The 18348-nt window shown below is 38.7% G+C and overlaps 2 protein-coding genes across 2 annotated transcripts; both read right to left on the reverse strand.

Annotated features, from left to right (window-relative positions):
- Positions 1 to 15: 15 nt before the first annotated feature.
- LOC115999261 (protein ABIL2-like) lies at positions 16 to 2474 on the reverse strand. Its single transcript, XM_031239116.1, has 9 exons — positions 2224 to 2474; positions 2055 to 2137; positions 1815 to 1965; positions 1383 to 1482; positions 1176 to 1280; positions 1011 to 1071; positions 761 to 849; positions 565 to 659; positions 16 to 483 (listed from the first exon to the last, which is right to left on the reverse strand). Exons 1-9 carry the CDS (start codon positions 2329 to 2331, stop codon positions 316 to 318), a joined length of 960 nt encoding a protein of 319 aa, XP_031094976.1. The 5' UTR covers positions 2332 to 2474; the 3' UTR covers positions 16 to 315.
- A 9858-nt stretch (positions 2475 to 12332) lies between these two features.
- Positions 12333 to 14183, reverse strand: LOC115999502. Its single transcript, XM_031239350.1, has 3 exons — positions 13865 to 14183; positions 13443 to 13757; positions 12333 to 12715 (listed from the first exon to the last, which is right to left on the reverse strand). The coding sequence occupies exons 1-3, from the start codon at positions 14181 to 14183 to the stop codon at positions 12333 to 12335; spliced, it is 1017 nt and encodes a 338-aa protein (XP_031095210.1).
- Between the last annotated feature and the right edge of the window lie 4165 nt (positions 14184 to 18348).

Genomic DNA, 18348 nt, shown 5'->3' on the forward strand with positions numbered 1-18348 from the left:
ATGACTTTTTACAAATTAGCTTGTATCAGTTTTAATTTAGCTTTGTTCGACCTTCACTTTCTTAACCTTTACAGTGCATAATTCAATTGTTTCTGGCAAGAAGAAACATTCTATATTCTTACAATGTCCCAAATGTAGTACTCCCTATTTACGAGTACTTTACTGCATCTTTTGGCACTAAACCATAATGTTACAATTTCATCCCAGATGAAAAGGCTCTTCTTTGACTTGATCAAGAACAAAACACAGTTATTTACAAGATACAATACAGTCCATATTCCTCATCAAGTATGATTGCTTGATTCCTTTGCTCTTTCACCTGTCATCCTGGTATCTGGACGGTACTCCTTTTTGTGATCTGTTGATGCTAAGCAATGCTTTGAGTAGATGTTTACTCTTTTTGGATAGGAGTTCCATATCTTGTGTACTGTTTTTTGCTGGATTTATAGATGTGTGAACTGTTCTCCTCGGCTCTGATGGACACTGTTATTACACAAGAGCTTTCAGTTCTCTGTTTCTCTTGGCTTTTCTGAATACTAAATAACTTTACCAAATCTTACTTACCCGTTGTTTATTGAAAGCAGTGGGAGAAGTTGATCTATTAGCATATGATCCAGAACGCTTGAGTGAAAAGCGAAGTGGAGAATGTGATCGTTTCCCTGACATGAAGAATATCAAGTAATGTTAAATTTCAATCTATACTATTATTGTTCTTCAAATAGCAGCCAGCATATATATGAATTTATATTTGGGTACTTACCCACTTCGTTGTTGGATGCAGCTCTTGTGAATGAAAAGGCAAGAGAATTTGGAGAAGTTTCTATTGATGATGGCTTTGAATGCCTTTTCCTGCAATATTACCAAATATTTACAAACAAACTTCATTGGTGGCCCTTTTCCATCAACCTTATGCACACTTTTAGAGCATTATTGAGACAAACACCAACAGTCCAAAAACATATTAAAGTGTGATTTTTCTTGCTGTCATTTATGGGCAAAGTGAAATTTACCTAGGCAAGGGAGGTAGGGCCTTTGTTGTTGCTCCTAGAAAAGCTGATGTCAAACAGTGACCTGACAGTAAAAGGCAAACAAACACTCATTATATATATATAAACTTACAAACACTGCCAAACTAATACATAAAAATGTTAAGGCAGGACCATAAGAATTCATACCTTGCTTGTGCTGACTCTGGTGTATGTCATCTTGAAAATAGATTGAGGCTTTTTCGAAACTATTGTTCTCATCTGACTTGCGTAAGGCACACATTGTATCCCTAGCTGAACGGGGGGATTAAAACAATACATTTTTAAAAAAAATTTCCAAGAATTTTGATGAGAAAATTATTCAGAATGAATTTGTAAGTACAGAAATTGAATTACATGGATTGACATAGCGTTTCCGATACTTTGGTGTAATCATAAACAACGATTGTTGCATAAGGCCGCTGCGGTTGATAAATTCTTGGTATGATCTGGATTTCTATTGTGCATGATCAAAAGGGTCAGCCTCAGCCATACATTTACTCATGCTACAAACAAAACCAAAACTTAAAAAAAAAAAGACTCTTTCCCCCCTCTATTTGGTAGTCATAATTTAGTCCAGCTTAAAGAAAAATATGCAGAGCTCTCATATCAAAATATCATATGATTATCTTACTTTCAAAGGAACACTACACTCTCCTTTTATCTAACAAAATGATAAGTTTTAATCCAAGACTGTCTTTTTGTTTGGTTTAGGACTTAGGAGTAAAGCACCACAAACGACTGACTATAAGCTCTCCAAACAGTTCATTGCTATGAAAAAAAGTGTACCTGTTCAATACAAGAGAATCTTAGTTTTGTATCAGAAAATTCATCAACTTTTTCATCCAAGAAAGTGTCCAGTTTTGATGCCACAGAACCCAAATGATCCACTGTGCTAATCACTGCTTTACTCACATAATCTTTCAGGCTATCCACCACTCTAATAAATTAAAAAAAAAAAACATGAATCAAACAAAACCATAAACCAACTTCAACTATATATATAAACATAATTAAACATCAACTTACAGCTGCTTCTGATCATCTTTCCCATATGACACCTCAAAATACTCTGCTGCTGAGTACAACTGTTTCCTCAAACTCTTCAATTCCTAGGAAGAAAACCCAACACATTTCTGTCATCAACACAACACCAAACCCCAAACCCCAAATCACATTAACAGACAGACACACAAACCTTCAGACTTTCAGTGAAGTGTAAGCTGTGCTGCATAAAGATTTCCTCAGAGTTTGAAGTTTGTGTAGGAGCATTTAATGGGAAAGAGGAAGGAGATTCACTTCCCATATTGAAGCCAAAGTTTTGGTCTGAGAGGCAAGAGAGAATCACGTGATTTTGGTTTAAAGTTATAGGCTCATAAAAACAATTTATTTCAAGTTCAGATATATATACATACACACACACTCAAGAAGGATATGATAAAGGTTTGGGTGGTAATAAAAAGGCAGTGAATTTTGAGGGGAATATGGAATGGAAGGGACAAAGATGCAATAATGCGATAAAGGTTTGGGTGGTAATAAAAAGGCAGTGAATTTTGAGGGGAATATGGAATGGAAGGGACAAAGATGCAATAATGCAGAGAGGTGGGAGGGCAGTGGGTGAGAATAATAGAGAGGATTTTGTTGGTTTTCTAGAATCGTAAGGGCAGTGGCCAAGGACCTTGTGGTCCAGTGGCATCAAACCCTTCCCTTTATACGGGAGGTTCAATAGGTTGAGAAAATAGTTATGAACAGATATTGCATTGTAATAGAGTTAGTAGTATTAAAAAAAAAAATAAAAAAAGCTAGAAACCTAAGAGCCAGTGGTTATGTTATGCTAAAAAATTTTGTAAGAAAGGAAAGGGTAAAAGCATTAAACATACTATTGTCCAAGCTAAGGATGCCTGTTTATTAACATTTATTTAGTGAGAGTATCTATGTTGGAGTTGTTTGTTCCCCTTTCTGTTCATCACCTTGCTTTAATTCACTATACTTCCCCATGTCAGTATGTCATGCCTACTCTCTCTGTAAATTTACCTACTTTCTTGTATTTTTTTTTTGAAAGGTACTTTCTTGTATTGAGACATGTGAAATAAGAGGTTTTGTACCCAGAGTGTTGGTTTAGTGGATAAGAGACTCCATTTAAGACTTACTTTTAGCGACAATGTGCAGTTTAAATTTAGTTTGGGTACTTTATGCACTCGGTGTTGGGATTTAGAGCTATATTGACTTGATTTACCTCTGCATAAGTTTAGGGGCGGGTTCATAGGGTCCAGGGTATAATTCTGTAAAATTGAAAAATCTGGAGAGGTCATTTCGTAGCGTGAAAAGTTTGAACTTTTCTAGCAATTTAAAACCTGGATAAATTATTACTGGCAGTGAAATTGGTCAATTAAAAATATGATTCTCTGGGAAAAGTGGAAAAATTGGTCAATTAGAATGTGATTCCTTGGGGAAAGTGGAAAAATGACCAAATTCTTTTTTTTTTCTAGGCAACGAAAATGTGTGAAAAAAAATTCAATTAATTTTGTCCTTTATTTTCCTTTATTATTTGCATGTGGTAATGGTATATTGCAATTTTAAAAAATTACTTAAAAATTTAGACAAACCAAATGTTAGATTGAACTTGTTTGTTCCCCTTTCTGTTCAGCTTGCTTTAATTTACTATCCTGCAAGCCTGTATATTACGCCTACTTTCTGTGTACATATACCTACTTTTATTAAGACAAGTAAACTACTATCTTGTCTTGACTCTTCTATTGAATTGAGTTTTTGTTATTAATTAAATTACAAATTTATGGAAAGATGAATTAAGTGAGAATTCAACACCACAAAACATTAGTTTGTTAAGAAGTTGAATCAATGGTAAAATTAAGAAATAGTTATTTTTGTTGATTTATGATGATAAAGTGACATCTCTTGTCTATTTTTGACAAGCTAGTTTGAATTGAAAGGTGCAAGGCTCATAAAGTAGTAGGAAATTTTCACATTTGAATATGGATATAGAGAGGGTATGTAGGGTGAGAGACTTTTGCATTAATAGGGGTGGATGGACTGTTTCTTTCATATCCATATAGCGTGGAATTTTGAATACTCTAATTAATGTTTGGGATGAGGATACATCATACATCTTAACTCTTAAGAATAATGCCAACCACTTATACTTCAAATAAAAAGTGTGATTCTTTTTAAAATAAAATTGAATTTAAATTTTGTAATAATTATTTAAAAAATCTCAAAGAAAAAGAGTTAGATAGGCTGTTAAATTTCATACGAAAAGGTAATTAGCATTTGAATTTTAAAAAGTTGTGATTAAGTACATCAACTTATCATTTTTGTGCATTTGATCCCAATAATCGATTATTCACAAAAAGAATTTGGTAATTTTCAATATAGCAGCTTACATTTCAAGTTACCTATGCAAATTAACAATTAAATAACATTCAAATATTAAAATAACAAAAATAAAATTAAAAAATACATAAAATTATTTTTTTAAAATTAAAATCATTTAACGGGAGTAACAAAAAAAATATTTTTATTTTTTAAAATGCGGCTCCCTTTTTATTATTATTATTATTATTATTATCTAAAAAGTAATTACAAATAAAACTAATCAAAACAAAATATTAAAAAAAATACAAAAAGATGCCGATTGGTAGCCTTTTTTGTACTTTACAAATTTTTAAGAAATGAAAGCTTGCAAGATATGTAAGCAAATAATAATAATAATTTTTCACAAGACAAACCACATCATTTTGCCCCCCTCCCGGAGGGTGGAGACAAACTTAGATACCAACAAAACCATTTAAAAAAATGTTAAAAGTTATATAACCTCTAATCTACATCTCTAAGAGCATCCTTAGCCGTGGATATTTCAAGGTTTTTAGAACAGTGCAAGCATATATGGATGAAAGAGAAAGCAAGAGAGAGAATGATTGAGTTCATCTACAAGAAAGGGTTATTATTCGAACAGTAATGGAACGCATGGAATCTAAAGTCCAACCGTTGCAAGATCGCGTGACAGTCACTTGTCGCGCCCGCTGGGCGCATTAGACGCGTCTGACATTAATTTTTTTCTTTTTCATTTTTTAAAAATCAAATTTGCTTTATTTCCTTTTCCTCCCTTCCCATTTTCTCTTTTCTAATCACATTTACAAAAACTCTAAAAAAACCTCCAATGTTCTAACTAGTAGCTAGTCCACAAGATTTCCTAGTAGAGGTGGATGAAATGATATTATTTTAAAGGTTGAGATATCTTAGCTGATAGTAAGTATATTTCTTTGCTCTCATAAGTAGATCAATTGATTTTGGAGTAGTATGAGTCCCAACAATTGCATTGTGAAAATTTTACTGAATTATTATATGCATGTGATTTAAAGACGAGAAATTTTGTGCTTTGCATTCTAGCTATCCATAAAAATAAGAAACATTAAATTGTGAATTCCATATTTCCATGTGCAACAAATATGATGTTCATGCGCGCCTCCAGCAAGTTATTATAAATAATTGCATGCCTGTTTCACGGAATTCTGTTGTCTTTTGGACTGAGCTTTACTTTTCAATTCTCATTTTCTGGTGACCCCTCCTACGTTTTAATGAAAATAAATAAATAGGGAATAATTTTAAGTACGTCCTGTGACAAATTTCAGCTACTGAGTTTTGAGCCTTGTCTCTTCTCCTAAATATTATCTACTGAATTATTGAGCTAAGTCTGTGCGGACTTATGTGACGTGGTCTATGTAGGTGAGATAAAAATTATTTCTTCCAATTTAATTAGAGGTCTTAAATTTAAACATTTGCTAATAAAGCTACCTTAAAGTTGGAAAAAAGAGAGGAAGTAATTTGACAGCTTTTGAGATTTTTAAAAAAAAATGTAATTATGTTTGGATGAAATTCATGGGTTGTGGATACACATAATTATTTGAAACAGATTAGGCCAACCTGGATTCTCCACTCAAAAATCTTTTTAGTACAGACATAACTGCATAAGCCCACATGCATGGGACTAACAATGAGAGTAAAAAAAAAAAAGTTTTAGAAGGATTGATAGGGTTCATTTACTTCATTTTTCTATTTTTTCATTTCCAATTTTTCATTTCTCCAGTTTTTCATTTTTCCTTCTTCATCCCTCAAGTTTTCTATTTCTCCAGTTTTCTAATTTTCCTTTTTCATTTCTCCAATTTCTCCATTTCTTTAGTTTTAGTACATAGTTTGATTACAAAACAAAATACAAAAAACTTCATTAAATACAATCATCCCATATAACATTTGTATATTTATACAACAAAGATGATAACAACAACAACAACAACGTAACAATAATGGTAGGAGGTTAGCTGTGAACAAGAGAAAAAGAAAAAGGAATTATAATAACAACAACAACAACAACAACAATAATAATAATGGTAGGAGGTTAGCTGTGAACAAGAGAAAAAGAAAAAGGAATTAGTTGTGCGGAAGACAAAAGACAAAAGGAATTCGCTGAAGAAGAAGGCTACTCCCAGCAGGTTTCGTGCATTTTCCATTTGGAAGAATGGAGAACTCAGTTTTTGTTCTCTCCAAAATTGCATAGAAATGGAAGAATGGAGATAGAAAATTATTTTAGAGAATTGGTTTTAGTAAACAAGTTTTCCATTTTTCATTCTTCCACTTCTCCAATTCTTCATTTTTTTGGAAAATCCTCCATTTTTCAAAGTTACTAAATGACCCCATAATTTTTTCAATAATTTTATTCTTATTAACATTTTCTTGGATTCATTGCATAGAGCATTTCCAATTATTATTATTTGGATCATGATACACATGGCTGTGTGAGCCATACTATTAATATGTATATTTAGTATACAAATAATATATTTTTAATATATTAAAAATGTATATTGTATTTAAAAAAATACATTATTTGAGTACTGAAAATACATTATTTTGTATAATGTACATTCAATACACGAATAATGTACTTTTAGTATATTAAAATGTACTTTTTGTTATGGTCCACACAATAATTTGTCGAGCACTTCTAGTATAATTTGTTAATTACGTTATTACATAATAATGAAGTATATTCAGTGCATAAAATCTTAAAGCAAATTTCATTTAATTCGTCACCAAAAAAAAAAAAGGTGTCAAGAACAGTGTTGACAATGTTGATCAGTAAAGAAAAAGAAAGGCAGAATAGTAGATAATCAGCAATTTGCGATAACGTTAATGGTGGTTGAGAATTCTTTTTCAAATCCTTGTCGTTATTGTTGCCATTATTAATCAATTAATTAATGTGTTTTTTGGAATCTGTGGCAATAAAATAAATTAAACGTTGTTGGGCATATTATTAGCCACAGATCAGAATTGATGCCATACTTCTAGCTGTAAGTACGTACAATGCCCAGTAGTGTTGGATTTTGAAAGTCACGCACTGCTTCTGTTCACCACTATAACTCCAATGGCCGGTGAAAGGGAAACACACAACTTATTGTAATTTAATGTTGTGTTTCATTTTATTTTAAAGTTTAAAACTTATAATGGGAATATAGATATAGATTTAGGGTTTATTGCGTTAATAAGGTTAAGCACAAGAAATAAGAATGAATAATTAAAAAATTCGTTACCTAAAATCCCCTCCGGTCTAGTTACTTAATGGTTTTACCCAAAATCCACTCCTAAGACATTTATTTAATGCGACTTATATAGAGATGGTAGGGAGACATAATTCAGGTCCTAGGCATGTTCGTTATGTGTTGAGGGTGCACTGGGTGGTTGAGTGGTAGTTCTGTTCCCTCCACATGCCTTACTAAAGCTGACGAGTCATGCGCATGTGATATGACAACACTATGTGCTTGGTTCGTGCTTATTCGGATTATTAATGGACAATCACTATGGGTTCTTCATTCTAGGAATGGTTTTACCGATCAACTCTGGTCGGAAATAATCTAGTAAGTGAAATTTATGCTCATTGAATAAACAATAACATCCCTCCCGACTACAATCATGGTCGGGAAACCACAGGACTCACACGACTCCTACTACTTCAGAGCGGAAAGTGACGGTGAGGACCCTGCATACGACTCCCAAGCGCAAGACAAATACGACGAGGTCATATTACCTATCAATAGGATTAGTGATTTTTTATTTTTGATTTGATTTTTTTGTTCATATACAATATTGGTGCTTTGAATCTCATTATATTATGATCAATAACTGCCTTAATTATTTTATTTTTGTATTTTTAAAACCTTTAATCCAATTATAGAGTCATATATAACCAAATAACAATATTGGTAATCATTCTAATTCCAACTTATTACCAAACATGCAAACTATTTTCACCAAAACTCATTCCAATTACCAAATATTGGACTCCCATTTCAATTTCGACTCTCATGTTTAAACCAAGCACACTCTTCATGTTTACTATTTTATCTTTAAGGAATAAGGTTCAAATTGGCCATTGAACGTGATGGTTTTATCGGGACCGGGTCCACCATAAACCGGATATAATAATATATAACGAAACATGAAATGGTAATATTATTGATTGGGGCGTGAGGCCCAGCAGAATATGTACAAAGCCTAAAGGTACTGGCCCAAGAAATGGCAGCCCAAATAATAAATAAATAAATAATAGGGGGATAGTAAATAAATAATAGAGAATACCCACTCATGCTGCCACTAAGACTCGAACCCAAGCACACCAACCAGGCAACCATGGAGGCAGACCTGACCACTGAACAATTGAGTCGATCATGATATGAGGGATGCCCTACTTGGACCAGACCCCCCCCCCCCTTATATTGTTGATGGAGTCCCCAGCACCCTCCAAGTGTACGGGGTCAAGACGATGCCACCTCTCCACCAAACACGCATCCCACGTCTTCCTACGACAGCCTTCCACCATCCACCTGCCCAAGCTCTTGGTCAAACTCCGCAGAATAAGGTACGAAGGACACGCCGCTACGCACCCGAGAGCCTGCCCGGGCGCCACGCAGTCGTCCGTGCGCGATGGGCGCGGCTTTCGCGCTCGGTAGCGGCACGACAACCGCCACCAAGCGTGACAAGGTGCGTTGGTCGTGCGCTGAGGGGCACAACCGCCGCACCGTGGCCCTAGGCAGCGATTGCCACCCACGGCGCCCCCTCCGGGTGGCCAACACCCCCACTTTCTCCATGTCACTCCCCCTACCCCACTCCATAACCGTCATGTCACTCCCCCCACTCACTCCATGTCACTCCCCTTACCACTTACTCCATGTCACTCCCCCTACCCCACTCCATAACCGCCACGTCACTCACCCCACTCACTCCATGTCACTCCCCTTACCACTTACTCCATGTCACTCCCCCTACCCCACTACATAACCGTCATGTCATTCCCCCCACTCCATGTCACTCTCCCTACCACTTACTCCATGTCACTCCCCCTACCCCACTCCATAATCGCCACTCCCCCATTCACTCCATGTCAATCCCCCTACCACTTACTCCATGTTACTCCCCCTACCCCACTCTATAACCGCCATGTCACTTCCCCCACTCACTCCATGTCACTCCTCCTACCACTTACTCCATGTCACTCCCCCTACCCCACTCCATAACCGTCATGTCACTTCCCCCACTCACTCCATGTCAATCCTCCTACCACTTACTCCATGTCACTCCCCCTACCCCTCTATAACTGTCACGTCACTCCCCCACTCACTCCATGTCACTCCCCCTACCCCACTCTATAACCGTCACGTCACTCCCCCTACCCCACTCTATAACCGTCACGTCACTCCCCCTACCCCACTCCATAACCGTCAAGTCATTCCCCCCACTCACTCCATATCACTTCTTTGGGCTTGGCCCCAACTAGAAAATTGGGCTTATATCCCATAACCCCATCATAAGTCCCCCACTTCTTATAGTTATTAGATAATGACTATGAGAAGTATAAGACATAGGCCCTGCCAACCTCCTTAAACTTTCAATCAGGTATCTCCTTCTCAAATTCAATAACCTCCCCACTTAGTTAAGCTCTCCTATTCCACCATCCTCAAGTCAGCCTCTTGGTATGATCGCATGTTCCTCTTACGCCACAAGATGTTAGGCTAGTAGACTACGACCCCTTTAACCCCTTGGGTGCTAGGTGTTCCACTAACACTAGAAGTATGCCCATTCGACCTCATAGGCTCCACGTGGATTTCATTAGTCATGGCGTCCATTGAGGAGCGGGATAGATGATAAGTCAACCGCTGAGAAGCGGGATAGATGATAATTCGACCGCTTAGAAGCGGGATAAGTGATAAGTCGACCGCTGAGAAGCGGGATAGATAATAAGTCGACCACTGAGAAGCGGGATAGATGATAAGTCAACCGCTTAGAAGCGGGATATATGATAAGTTGACCGCTGAGAAGCGGGATATATGATAAGTTGACCGCTGAGAAGCGGGATAGATGATAATTCGACCGCGTAGAAGCGGGATAGATGATAAGTCGACTGCTGAGAAGCGGGATAGATGTTAAGGTCGTTGGCCTTTTTTTTTTTTTTTTGCAAGCTAGGTAGCGTACCTTTCCTTGCAGGCCCAGATGCGTAGTGTGGGGTGTTCGCCAAGTTCTCAGGGATACCATCCCATTGATTTAGGGCTGCTTGCTTCTCCATGCTAGCCTCACACACTTGTCTTTTTTCTTTTTCTTTTTCTTTTTCTTTTTAACCGATGTCTCGGCCTGATGCCAAGTTAGTAGTAAGAAATCTATAGTTGTGAAAGCATGTACGAGCTTTCATTGAAGAAAATAAAGAGAACATATATACAAGTTGTATATAAATACCTCGAAGGCTTATTCTCGCGAACCTAGTCGATCTCGAAGGTTTATTCTTGCAACGCCTTTTTTCACTTCCTCCAAGCTTATCCAACCCTTATGCCAAGTTCGTATGGTTTTAGGTCGTTCCTTATTTGTCCCATACCAGTAGTTATTCTTCCCCTATTCTTTGGCAAGCTCTTTGGTAACATTCATGAGCCGTCTGTTGGTCCCTCGCACCACTCCAATCCCATTGGCAGTGTGAAATTTTAGGCACATGTGTTTCATTGATATGATTCCATTTACATCCGTAGTCCTGGTCTTCCCAAGATGATATTATGGGCGTACGTGATTCGAACAACGACGAAGTCCATCTCGGCTTCCTGTATGTTTGGGGGGACTCCTAACTCCACAGGCAACCGTATGGATCCCTCGGTCTCAATAGTATCCCCGTAAACCCAGCGAGTGGAGTTTAGAGCTGTCAATGCGGGCTGGCGAGCCCCGCCCCGCCGAAGCCCGCCTTTGTGGCGGGGCGGGCTAAAAAGCCTGCCTAAAAACGGGCCTAAATAGGGGCAGCCCGCCCCGCCCCCCTAAGGCCCGCAGGGCCCCGCTTTTTTTAACACACTGTCAAACATACTATATAATCTAATAATCACAATATATAAACATAATGTATAGTCAAATATACTGTAATATATAAACACACTGTAAATGTTACATTCATAATATATATAATAAATTAGTAATGTATAAACATTAAACACAATGTCATAATGTAATATATATAAATAAACATTAAAACTAAACACACTGTAACGTATATATAATCCGTAATGTAACTAATACTGTAAATCTAAAAATCAATATATATAATAAATTAGTTTTCTAGTTTCTACACACTAACACACTGTAATGTATATAATCCGTAAATACGTAATGTTTAATATATAAACATTAAACACACTGTAATAAATTTATAAATATAATATATAATTATATATACAGAAAAAGATAAGATAAATTACCTGTTGAGTGTTGAATGTTATTGCTGAACGTCGGACGGAGGTGGTTGCGAACTTGCGATCGCGAGTCGCGACAGAGAGAGATGCGACAATTCGAGAAATCCGAAATTCTGAATGTGCCGAATGGGATTGGAGAAGCGGCTGGGCCCTAGGGTTGTTTCTGCGCACTTTATAACTAAAACTAATCCTAACTCAATTAAAACTAAAAATAATCATAATATTTTTTTAAGCCCGCCTAGCCCGCCCTAAAACGGGCTCCTAAAATACAAGCCCGCCCCGCCTAGCCCGGCAGGCTAAGCCCGTTTAGACGGCTCTAGTGGAGTTTTGACCGGTCGGAGCTGATCCGGGGCTAACCCTAGCTTCATAAAGACATCGTAATACATCACGTTTACACTACTCCTGTGTACACTAAGACCCGTCTCACCTCGGTTCTGTTTATTCCCATCGAGATGAACAAAGCCTCGCGGGACGAGATTCCCTTACCTGGGAGGTCGCCTTCCGAGAAGGTAATACTTTCTTATCTTTGCTTCCTAAGAACATGAGATTCCTCCACCGACCCTACATATTCTTCTTCGGCTCCCACGGGAGACCATCCCCCGAAAATCACATTTATAACTGAGCACTTGCCCATATCTGTGGACTCCTTGGCAGGTTCATCTTCAGACGGAGTAGGGCAACGAGGGCGCCCAACCGGCCCCTTCCTCCACATGTTCCCGTGGTTCATCCTATTCCAATCAATGTAGTTTCCTAGCTGACCCGATTGAACGAGGGCTTCTATCTCCTTTATCCAAGCTTGACATTCATCTGTGCTATGCCCATATCGGCGATGATAGCGACAATATTTTCCCTGGTCGGGGACTGCTACGTAACCTTGCTCGGTAGGTTTCACTAGTTGGCACTCTTCAGCGTATGTTAGTATCTCGTTAAGCAAAGCCCTAAGGGGGGGGGGGGGTGAGAGGTAGTACTGTCAAAATGGGCCGAAGCCCGCCCCGCAGCGGGGCGGGTTAGGGTCAAGAAAACTTAGGCCCGCGAAAATGCGGGCCTAACGGCGATCGGCCCGCGCCTGCGCGGGCCGACCCACGGGTCAAGCACAAATTAATTAAAAAATAAATAAATATATAAATATACATACATACATACATATATATATATATATATATATATATATATATATATATATATATATACAGTAACACACAGTACTAATTCAAATCCAAATCCTATTTGAATTAGTACTGTGTGTTACGTACTGTTTATATATATATATATATATATATATATATATATTTATTTATTTATTTATTTATTTATTAGATATGTTAGTATGTTACTTAATTTAACATGAAAGTAAAATAATAATAAAAAAGTAAAAAGCTCGCGGGCCAGCCCGCGAGGCCCGCCAACCCGCACGGGGCGAGCTAGGGTTGCATGAATCCTAGCCCGCGGGCCTAACGGGCCGGCCCGTAAAAGCTCGCCAGGAGATAGGCCCGCGGTGGGGCGGGCTGGCCCGCTTTGACAGTACTAGTGAGAGGTGCCGCAGAGGGGGTTTTCGCGGGAAGACGAGGGGCCCACGAGGGTGGCACCCTTTGGACTCCTACTGGGTTCTATGGGCTGCTGCTAGACACACCTTTCCCTTTATTCAATGGATTCTTTTCTACTGTCCCTTTCTTATTGACGGGTTCCTCCCCCTGGGGTTTATTCGCGAGGTTTTCCTCCCTGCCCCCTTTGAGTCGGTTTGCTTCCTCAGCTTCTGCGTATCTATCGACCTTTGCCATGAGGTCGACATATGTACACGGGGTCTTACGCCTCAAACTCTTAAAGAGTTCTCCCGCCTTTAGGGCGTCTATAAACATCACAATGGCAGATTTATCGTCTAGGTTTTCCACGTCTGCCTCCTCCTTCCGCCAATGGACCAGGAATTCTGTCAGAGATTCTTCTGCCCCTTGCTTCACAGTAGTGAGATGCGTAAAGTGTTTTTGACCCTTCTTTCTTCTAATGAAATGGGTAATTAATTCCACCACCGGTCGTGAAAAGAATCAATAGAGTTACCATTCAGATTGGTGAACCACTGTTGAGCTCGCCCCGCTAGGATGCAGAAAAAGGCCTTGCACATCGTTGCTTCGGAGGATCTTACTAGTGTCATGGTGGCTTGATAAGCCATGATGTGTTCCTGAGGGTCTTCCAAACCGTCAAAACGCTTGACACTCGGGAGCTTGAAGTTAGGTGGGAGGGGCTTCCTCATTATCTTCTGGGTGAACGAAGGGGTCACCGTGATATCGGGTACCTCTGGGAGGTCACCATGTTCTTTCCAATGGAGTAATTTAGCGATCTTGGCATCTACCTTTTTCGCCCAACCCTCGGGGCCCATTTTCTTCTGGGAGGAGCCCGCGAACCCCCTACGAGCCCCTTTCGCCAACGGGGTATGATACATGCTTTCTCCTTCTGACTCCTCGGCGGGTTGGGGGACCTTCTTGGGAACCTCGTTTCCCTACTCAGATTCATGGTCGAGGGAGGCCCGCAGGCTTCTCCTCGCGTTACGCTCATCCTGAGGTGAGCTAAGCCCACCTTCAAGGTTACCAGGGCGTAGGGCCACAGGGATCTGCCTCGGAGGCCCGTTCACGGTGTTAGCACCTCACAGTGTACGGGGGGCAACGTCAACCTCCTGCGGGGTAGAGTAGGCCCTTTCGGTTCCTCTTCCGGCTCTTGCCATTCTGACGGGAGTATCTCCGCCTCTAAAGGAAGGCGGAGCTTGCCTAGCTGCGTCTCACGTTTCCCCATTAACCCCATGTTGCAAATTAATGTTTTTCGACTCGGCCATTTCGGCGTACTTGGGTTTGTACAAGTACTGATAGAGACTAGGAACGTGTACCTTTAGCAGCGTTCCCCACAGACGGCGCCAATGATGGTTTTATCGGGACCGGGTCCACCATAAACCGTATATAATAATATAGAGCGAAACATGAAATAGAAATATTATTGATTGGGGCGTGATGCCCAGCAGAATATATACAAAGCCCAAAGGTACCGGCCCAAGGAATGACGGCTCAAATAATAAATAAATATATAATAGGGGGATAGTAAATAAGTACTAGAGAATACCCAACCATGCTGCCACTAAGACTCGAACCCAAGCACACCAACCAGGAGAGGAAGACTTACCACTGAACTTGTAACACCCCGACTCGGCTTGCCGTACAGCCGGAGTAGTTACCGCCACAACTAGAGTGAATTCTATCACATCTTTGACAAACTCCACTCTAAGTGCACAGGCTAAATAGAAACGCTTCACAACAACTATCACCCAACATAGTCATATATATATATATATATATATATTTGAGCTAAAAAGGGCTTAGCTAACCAGTCATATACATATCTACCTATATATACAAGGATGTGCCCGGTGGGCCAAAAGACCAGTTCGGATTGATCACAATCCTACTAACCCAGCTCATAAACCGCTAAGGTTACAAAAAAATATTTACACAAAAGATAAAGTTCCCAAAGGTTTTTTCGAGGTATACCACCTACTCGATCTGTTGGTATACCGGGCCCGTAACCATTCCCCACACTAGATGCCACTCCCCTTCAAACCAAGTGATATGGTCTAGGAAGCGAGATGTGATGTTCATCATAGACTATTCATCCCAAAATTCTGGAGGACTCGAGTCACAAGGGTGAGGGTAATGAACAACAAACTCTAGAGGATTACTTCCCTCCAAGCTTTCTATGGGGTAAAAACCAAAATTGGCTTGGACATAAGGACCATCGGAAATGGAAAAACTATCTACTGCAGGTGAGCTATCTGGAGCCATAGGAGCATAGCCAGGTGCGTAAGGGTCGGCACCTATCATCCACGGTATATACACCTCGTAGCCCATCCCTGGGCATGTGTACTCCGGTGAATCCTGGGGGTTCGCTGGGCTACACGAGCCTACACTAGATGGCATCTGTTATGAAACACAATGAAGTGTAGTTAGCACGACGGCTAAGTAAGGAGATTCATAGGTCACCCAAAACTAAATAAAGGTTTTGGAAAATAGATATTTGAATACTTTAATACTTAGCTCATAGGCTGAGACTCTACCTGCAACAAGTTATGAACAGAGACTTGCCCAATTGGCAAACATGCCTTTAACAACACTACAACAGTATGAATCTTCCTTTCTCTTCAACGAGGTCTCTTGATAAGTGTTTACTTACCAAAGAGGTCCATTTCTTAATATATCATTAATCAACTAAGGTTGGATTTTACTTCACCTTTCACGGTGTGCAAGAATTTGGGACTCTTCCCAACATAGAGATTTCTCTCATTTTCATTCGGTTTAGGCAAGGCATGTCTTACTAGACTATCCTGCCTCCATCTTTGAAAGTTATAACAATTATCAAGCAAATCAACAAATAGTGAAAAATCATGGATTTTACATTTTGATTTCAATCAGATTATTTGAAATTTTCCTCACAAGGAACTTTCCACTAACTTTCGCCTCAACGAGGGCTCACCAACTTCCCTTGGTGCTTAAACTTTCATCACATCTCCTTTCATCGTAGCTACAGAGTAACTACATTCTCATATCAAAAGTCCACTTAGTTTCTTTGTAGAAAGCACATTCTCATATCAAAAGTCCACTTAGTTTCTTCTTCGAAAGCGTGAGGCCTTTGGAGTATTCTGCTTAACTCCCTCTCTGACCACTTGGATCATCGAACTCGGGTTCAATGGTCATCCCCCGGTCTAATACTGATCCCCTGGACGTAAGGTTCGTTAGAATGATTCCTAGCTGGCCCTACTAGGTCCATAAAAACGACACCTACCCGAACTTCATAGAGTAACTATAAGTGTGCACACCCTCGCAGGAATATGTCATCCTAACGAGTTATATAGTACTCGGCGAATAGACTTCGCCCACAGTATGAATGATCATACAACATAACAACCATCCGAAGGTCCTCCTCAACTTACTTAGAAATTAAGGTTTTCAAAACATTCTTTCTTTTCTTGAACAAAAAGACATTTTGGATATACTTCATATTCAAGTCTCATACTTGAAATCAATCCACCTCCTTTACCAAGTCCAAAAGTTTCCTTTTCCTTTTCAAACACTTTGATAGTATACTAATTACCATTCACCGAGGTGATTAAGTATAACTATCATAACCTTGTCAATGTCACATTTCACATGTTCATGACATACAACATATACATATGTATATATAACATATAACCTCTCATATTACTTATACATATATACATACGGTACATGTACTATATATGATATATAAATCATACATATGTTTATATCTATGCACAATCACACACATACTATATATGTATATTCATGCTAGATATATATTTAACATATATGCAGTACACACAACACACACACACGGCATCACTATATATATATATATATATATATATATATATATATGTATATTATACCCGGTATACTCATATCACGATTATATGTACTTGTTTACAAAATATGATCTTCACATAGCATATATGTTTATATTTCCTACTAACATGCACACAATTAAATTTCAACATAGAATTCCTAATTTCAGCTATCAATTATTTAATTTCAAGTAACCTTATCCGACTTAAGGAATCCCTTACCTCAAAAGCGATTTATATCTCTTTAGAAACGTTCTTGAATTATTTTCCCCAAATGTTCACCTAGAAACCCTAGGAAAATTCAACACCATAACAACATATTTAAGAGATTTCTACCTAGAATTAGGATCTAGGGATGAAAATAAAGCCTTTAACCGAATAAAATTAAAGTTTTACCGAGTATTGAAGAACTTGTGAAGAGAATTTGGCTATGGATTCTTGAGCTTCAAGGAAGAAGATGAAGACTAATACTCTCTCTCTTCTCTCTTGTTTATTTCGGCCAAGGGGGGTGAATGGGAGATCAATCCACTAAATTCTACTCTTTAATTAATTTAATAATGATTTGTGGTGAGTTAAAGTGACACTTGTCACATTCTTGTGGTGAATCTTGGAATATCTTTGGCTTGCCAGTTATGGGTTAAAACAGATATAATTACAGTAGAAAATATTTTAGTTAGGAATGATTTTGAAACCAAAATTATTCCGAACTCGATCCTAACCTTAAATTCTAAAATCGGACAATGTTCGGTACATCGCGAAATACGGCGATGCTAAGGTCGAAATAAATTTTCACTCTTATCGGTTAATCTAATTTCAACTTAACTGAGTAGGAAGTTCATGGTTAATGGTATAGTGCATACAGTCCACTTCCTAGGGCAATCTGAACTGAATGCATGTTCCTAAAAATTTTACGGTTCGTGACCGACACGCATGTTCGCAGCTTATTAACGACTATTCTAACTAGTAAAAATCATTTTGAAATATCTGTAGATCATAACTCATGTATGTCAATGCCTTAGAATAAAATATTTTTTTTTTCGAACTCTAGGCTTATTGGAACGAGTGGAGTGTTACAGAACTATTGAGTGGATCGTGATCTGAGGGATGCCCTGCTTGGACCAGACCCCCCCCCCCCCTT

The sequence above is a fragment of the Ipomoea triloba genome, chromosome 12, assembly GCF_003576645.1.
Source record: "Ipomoea triloba cultivar NCNSP0323 chromosome 12, ASM357664v1".
NCBI lineage: Eukaryota > Viridiplantae > Streptophyta > Magnoliopsida > Solanales > Convolvulaceae > Ipomoea > Ipomoea triloba.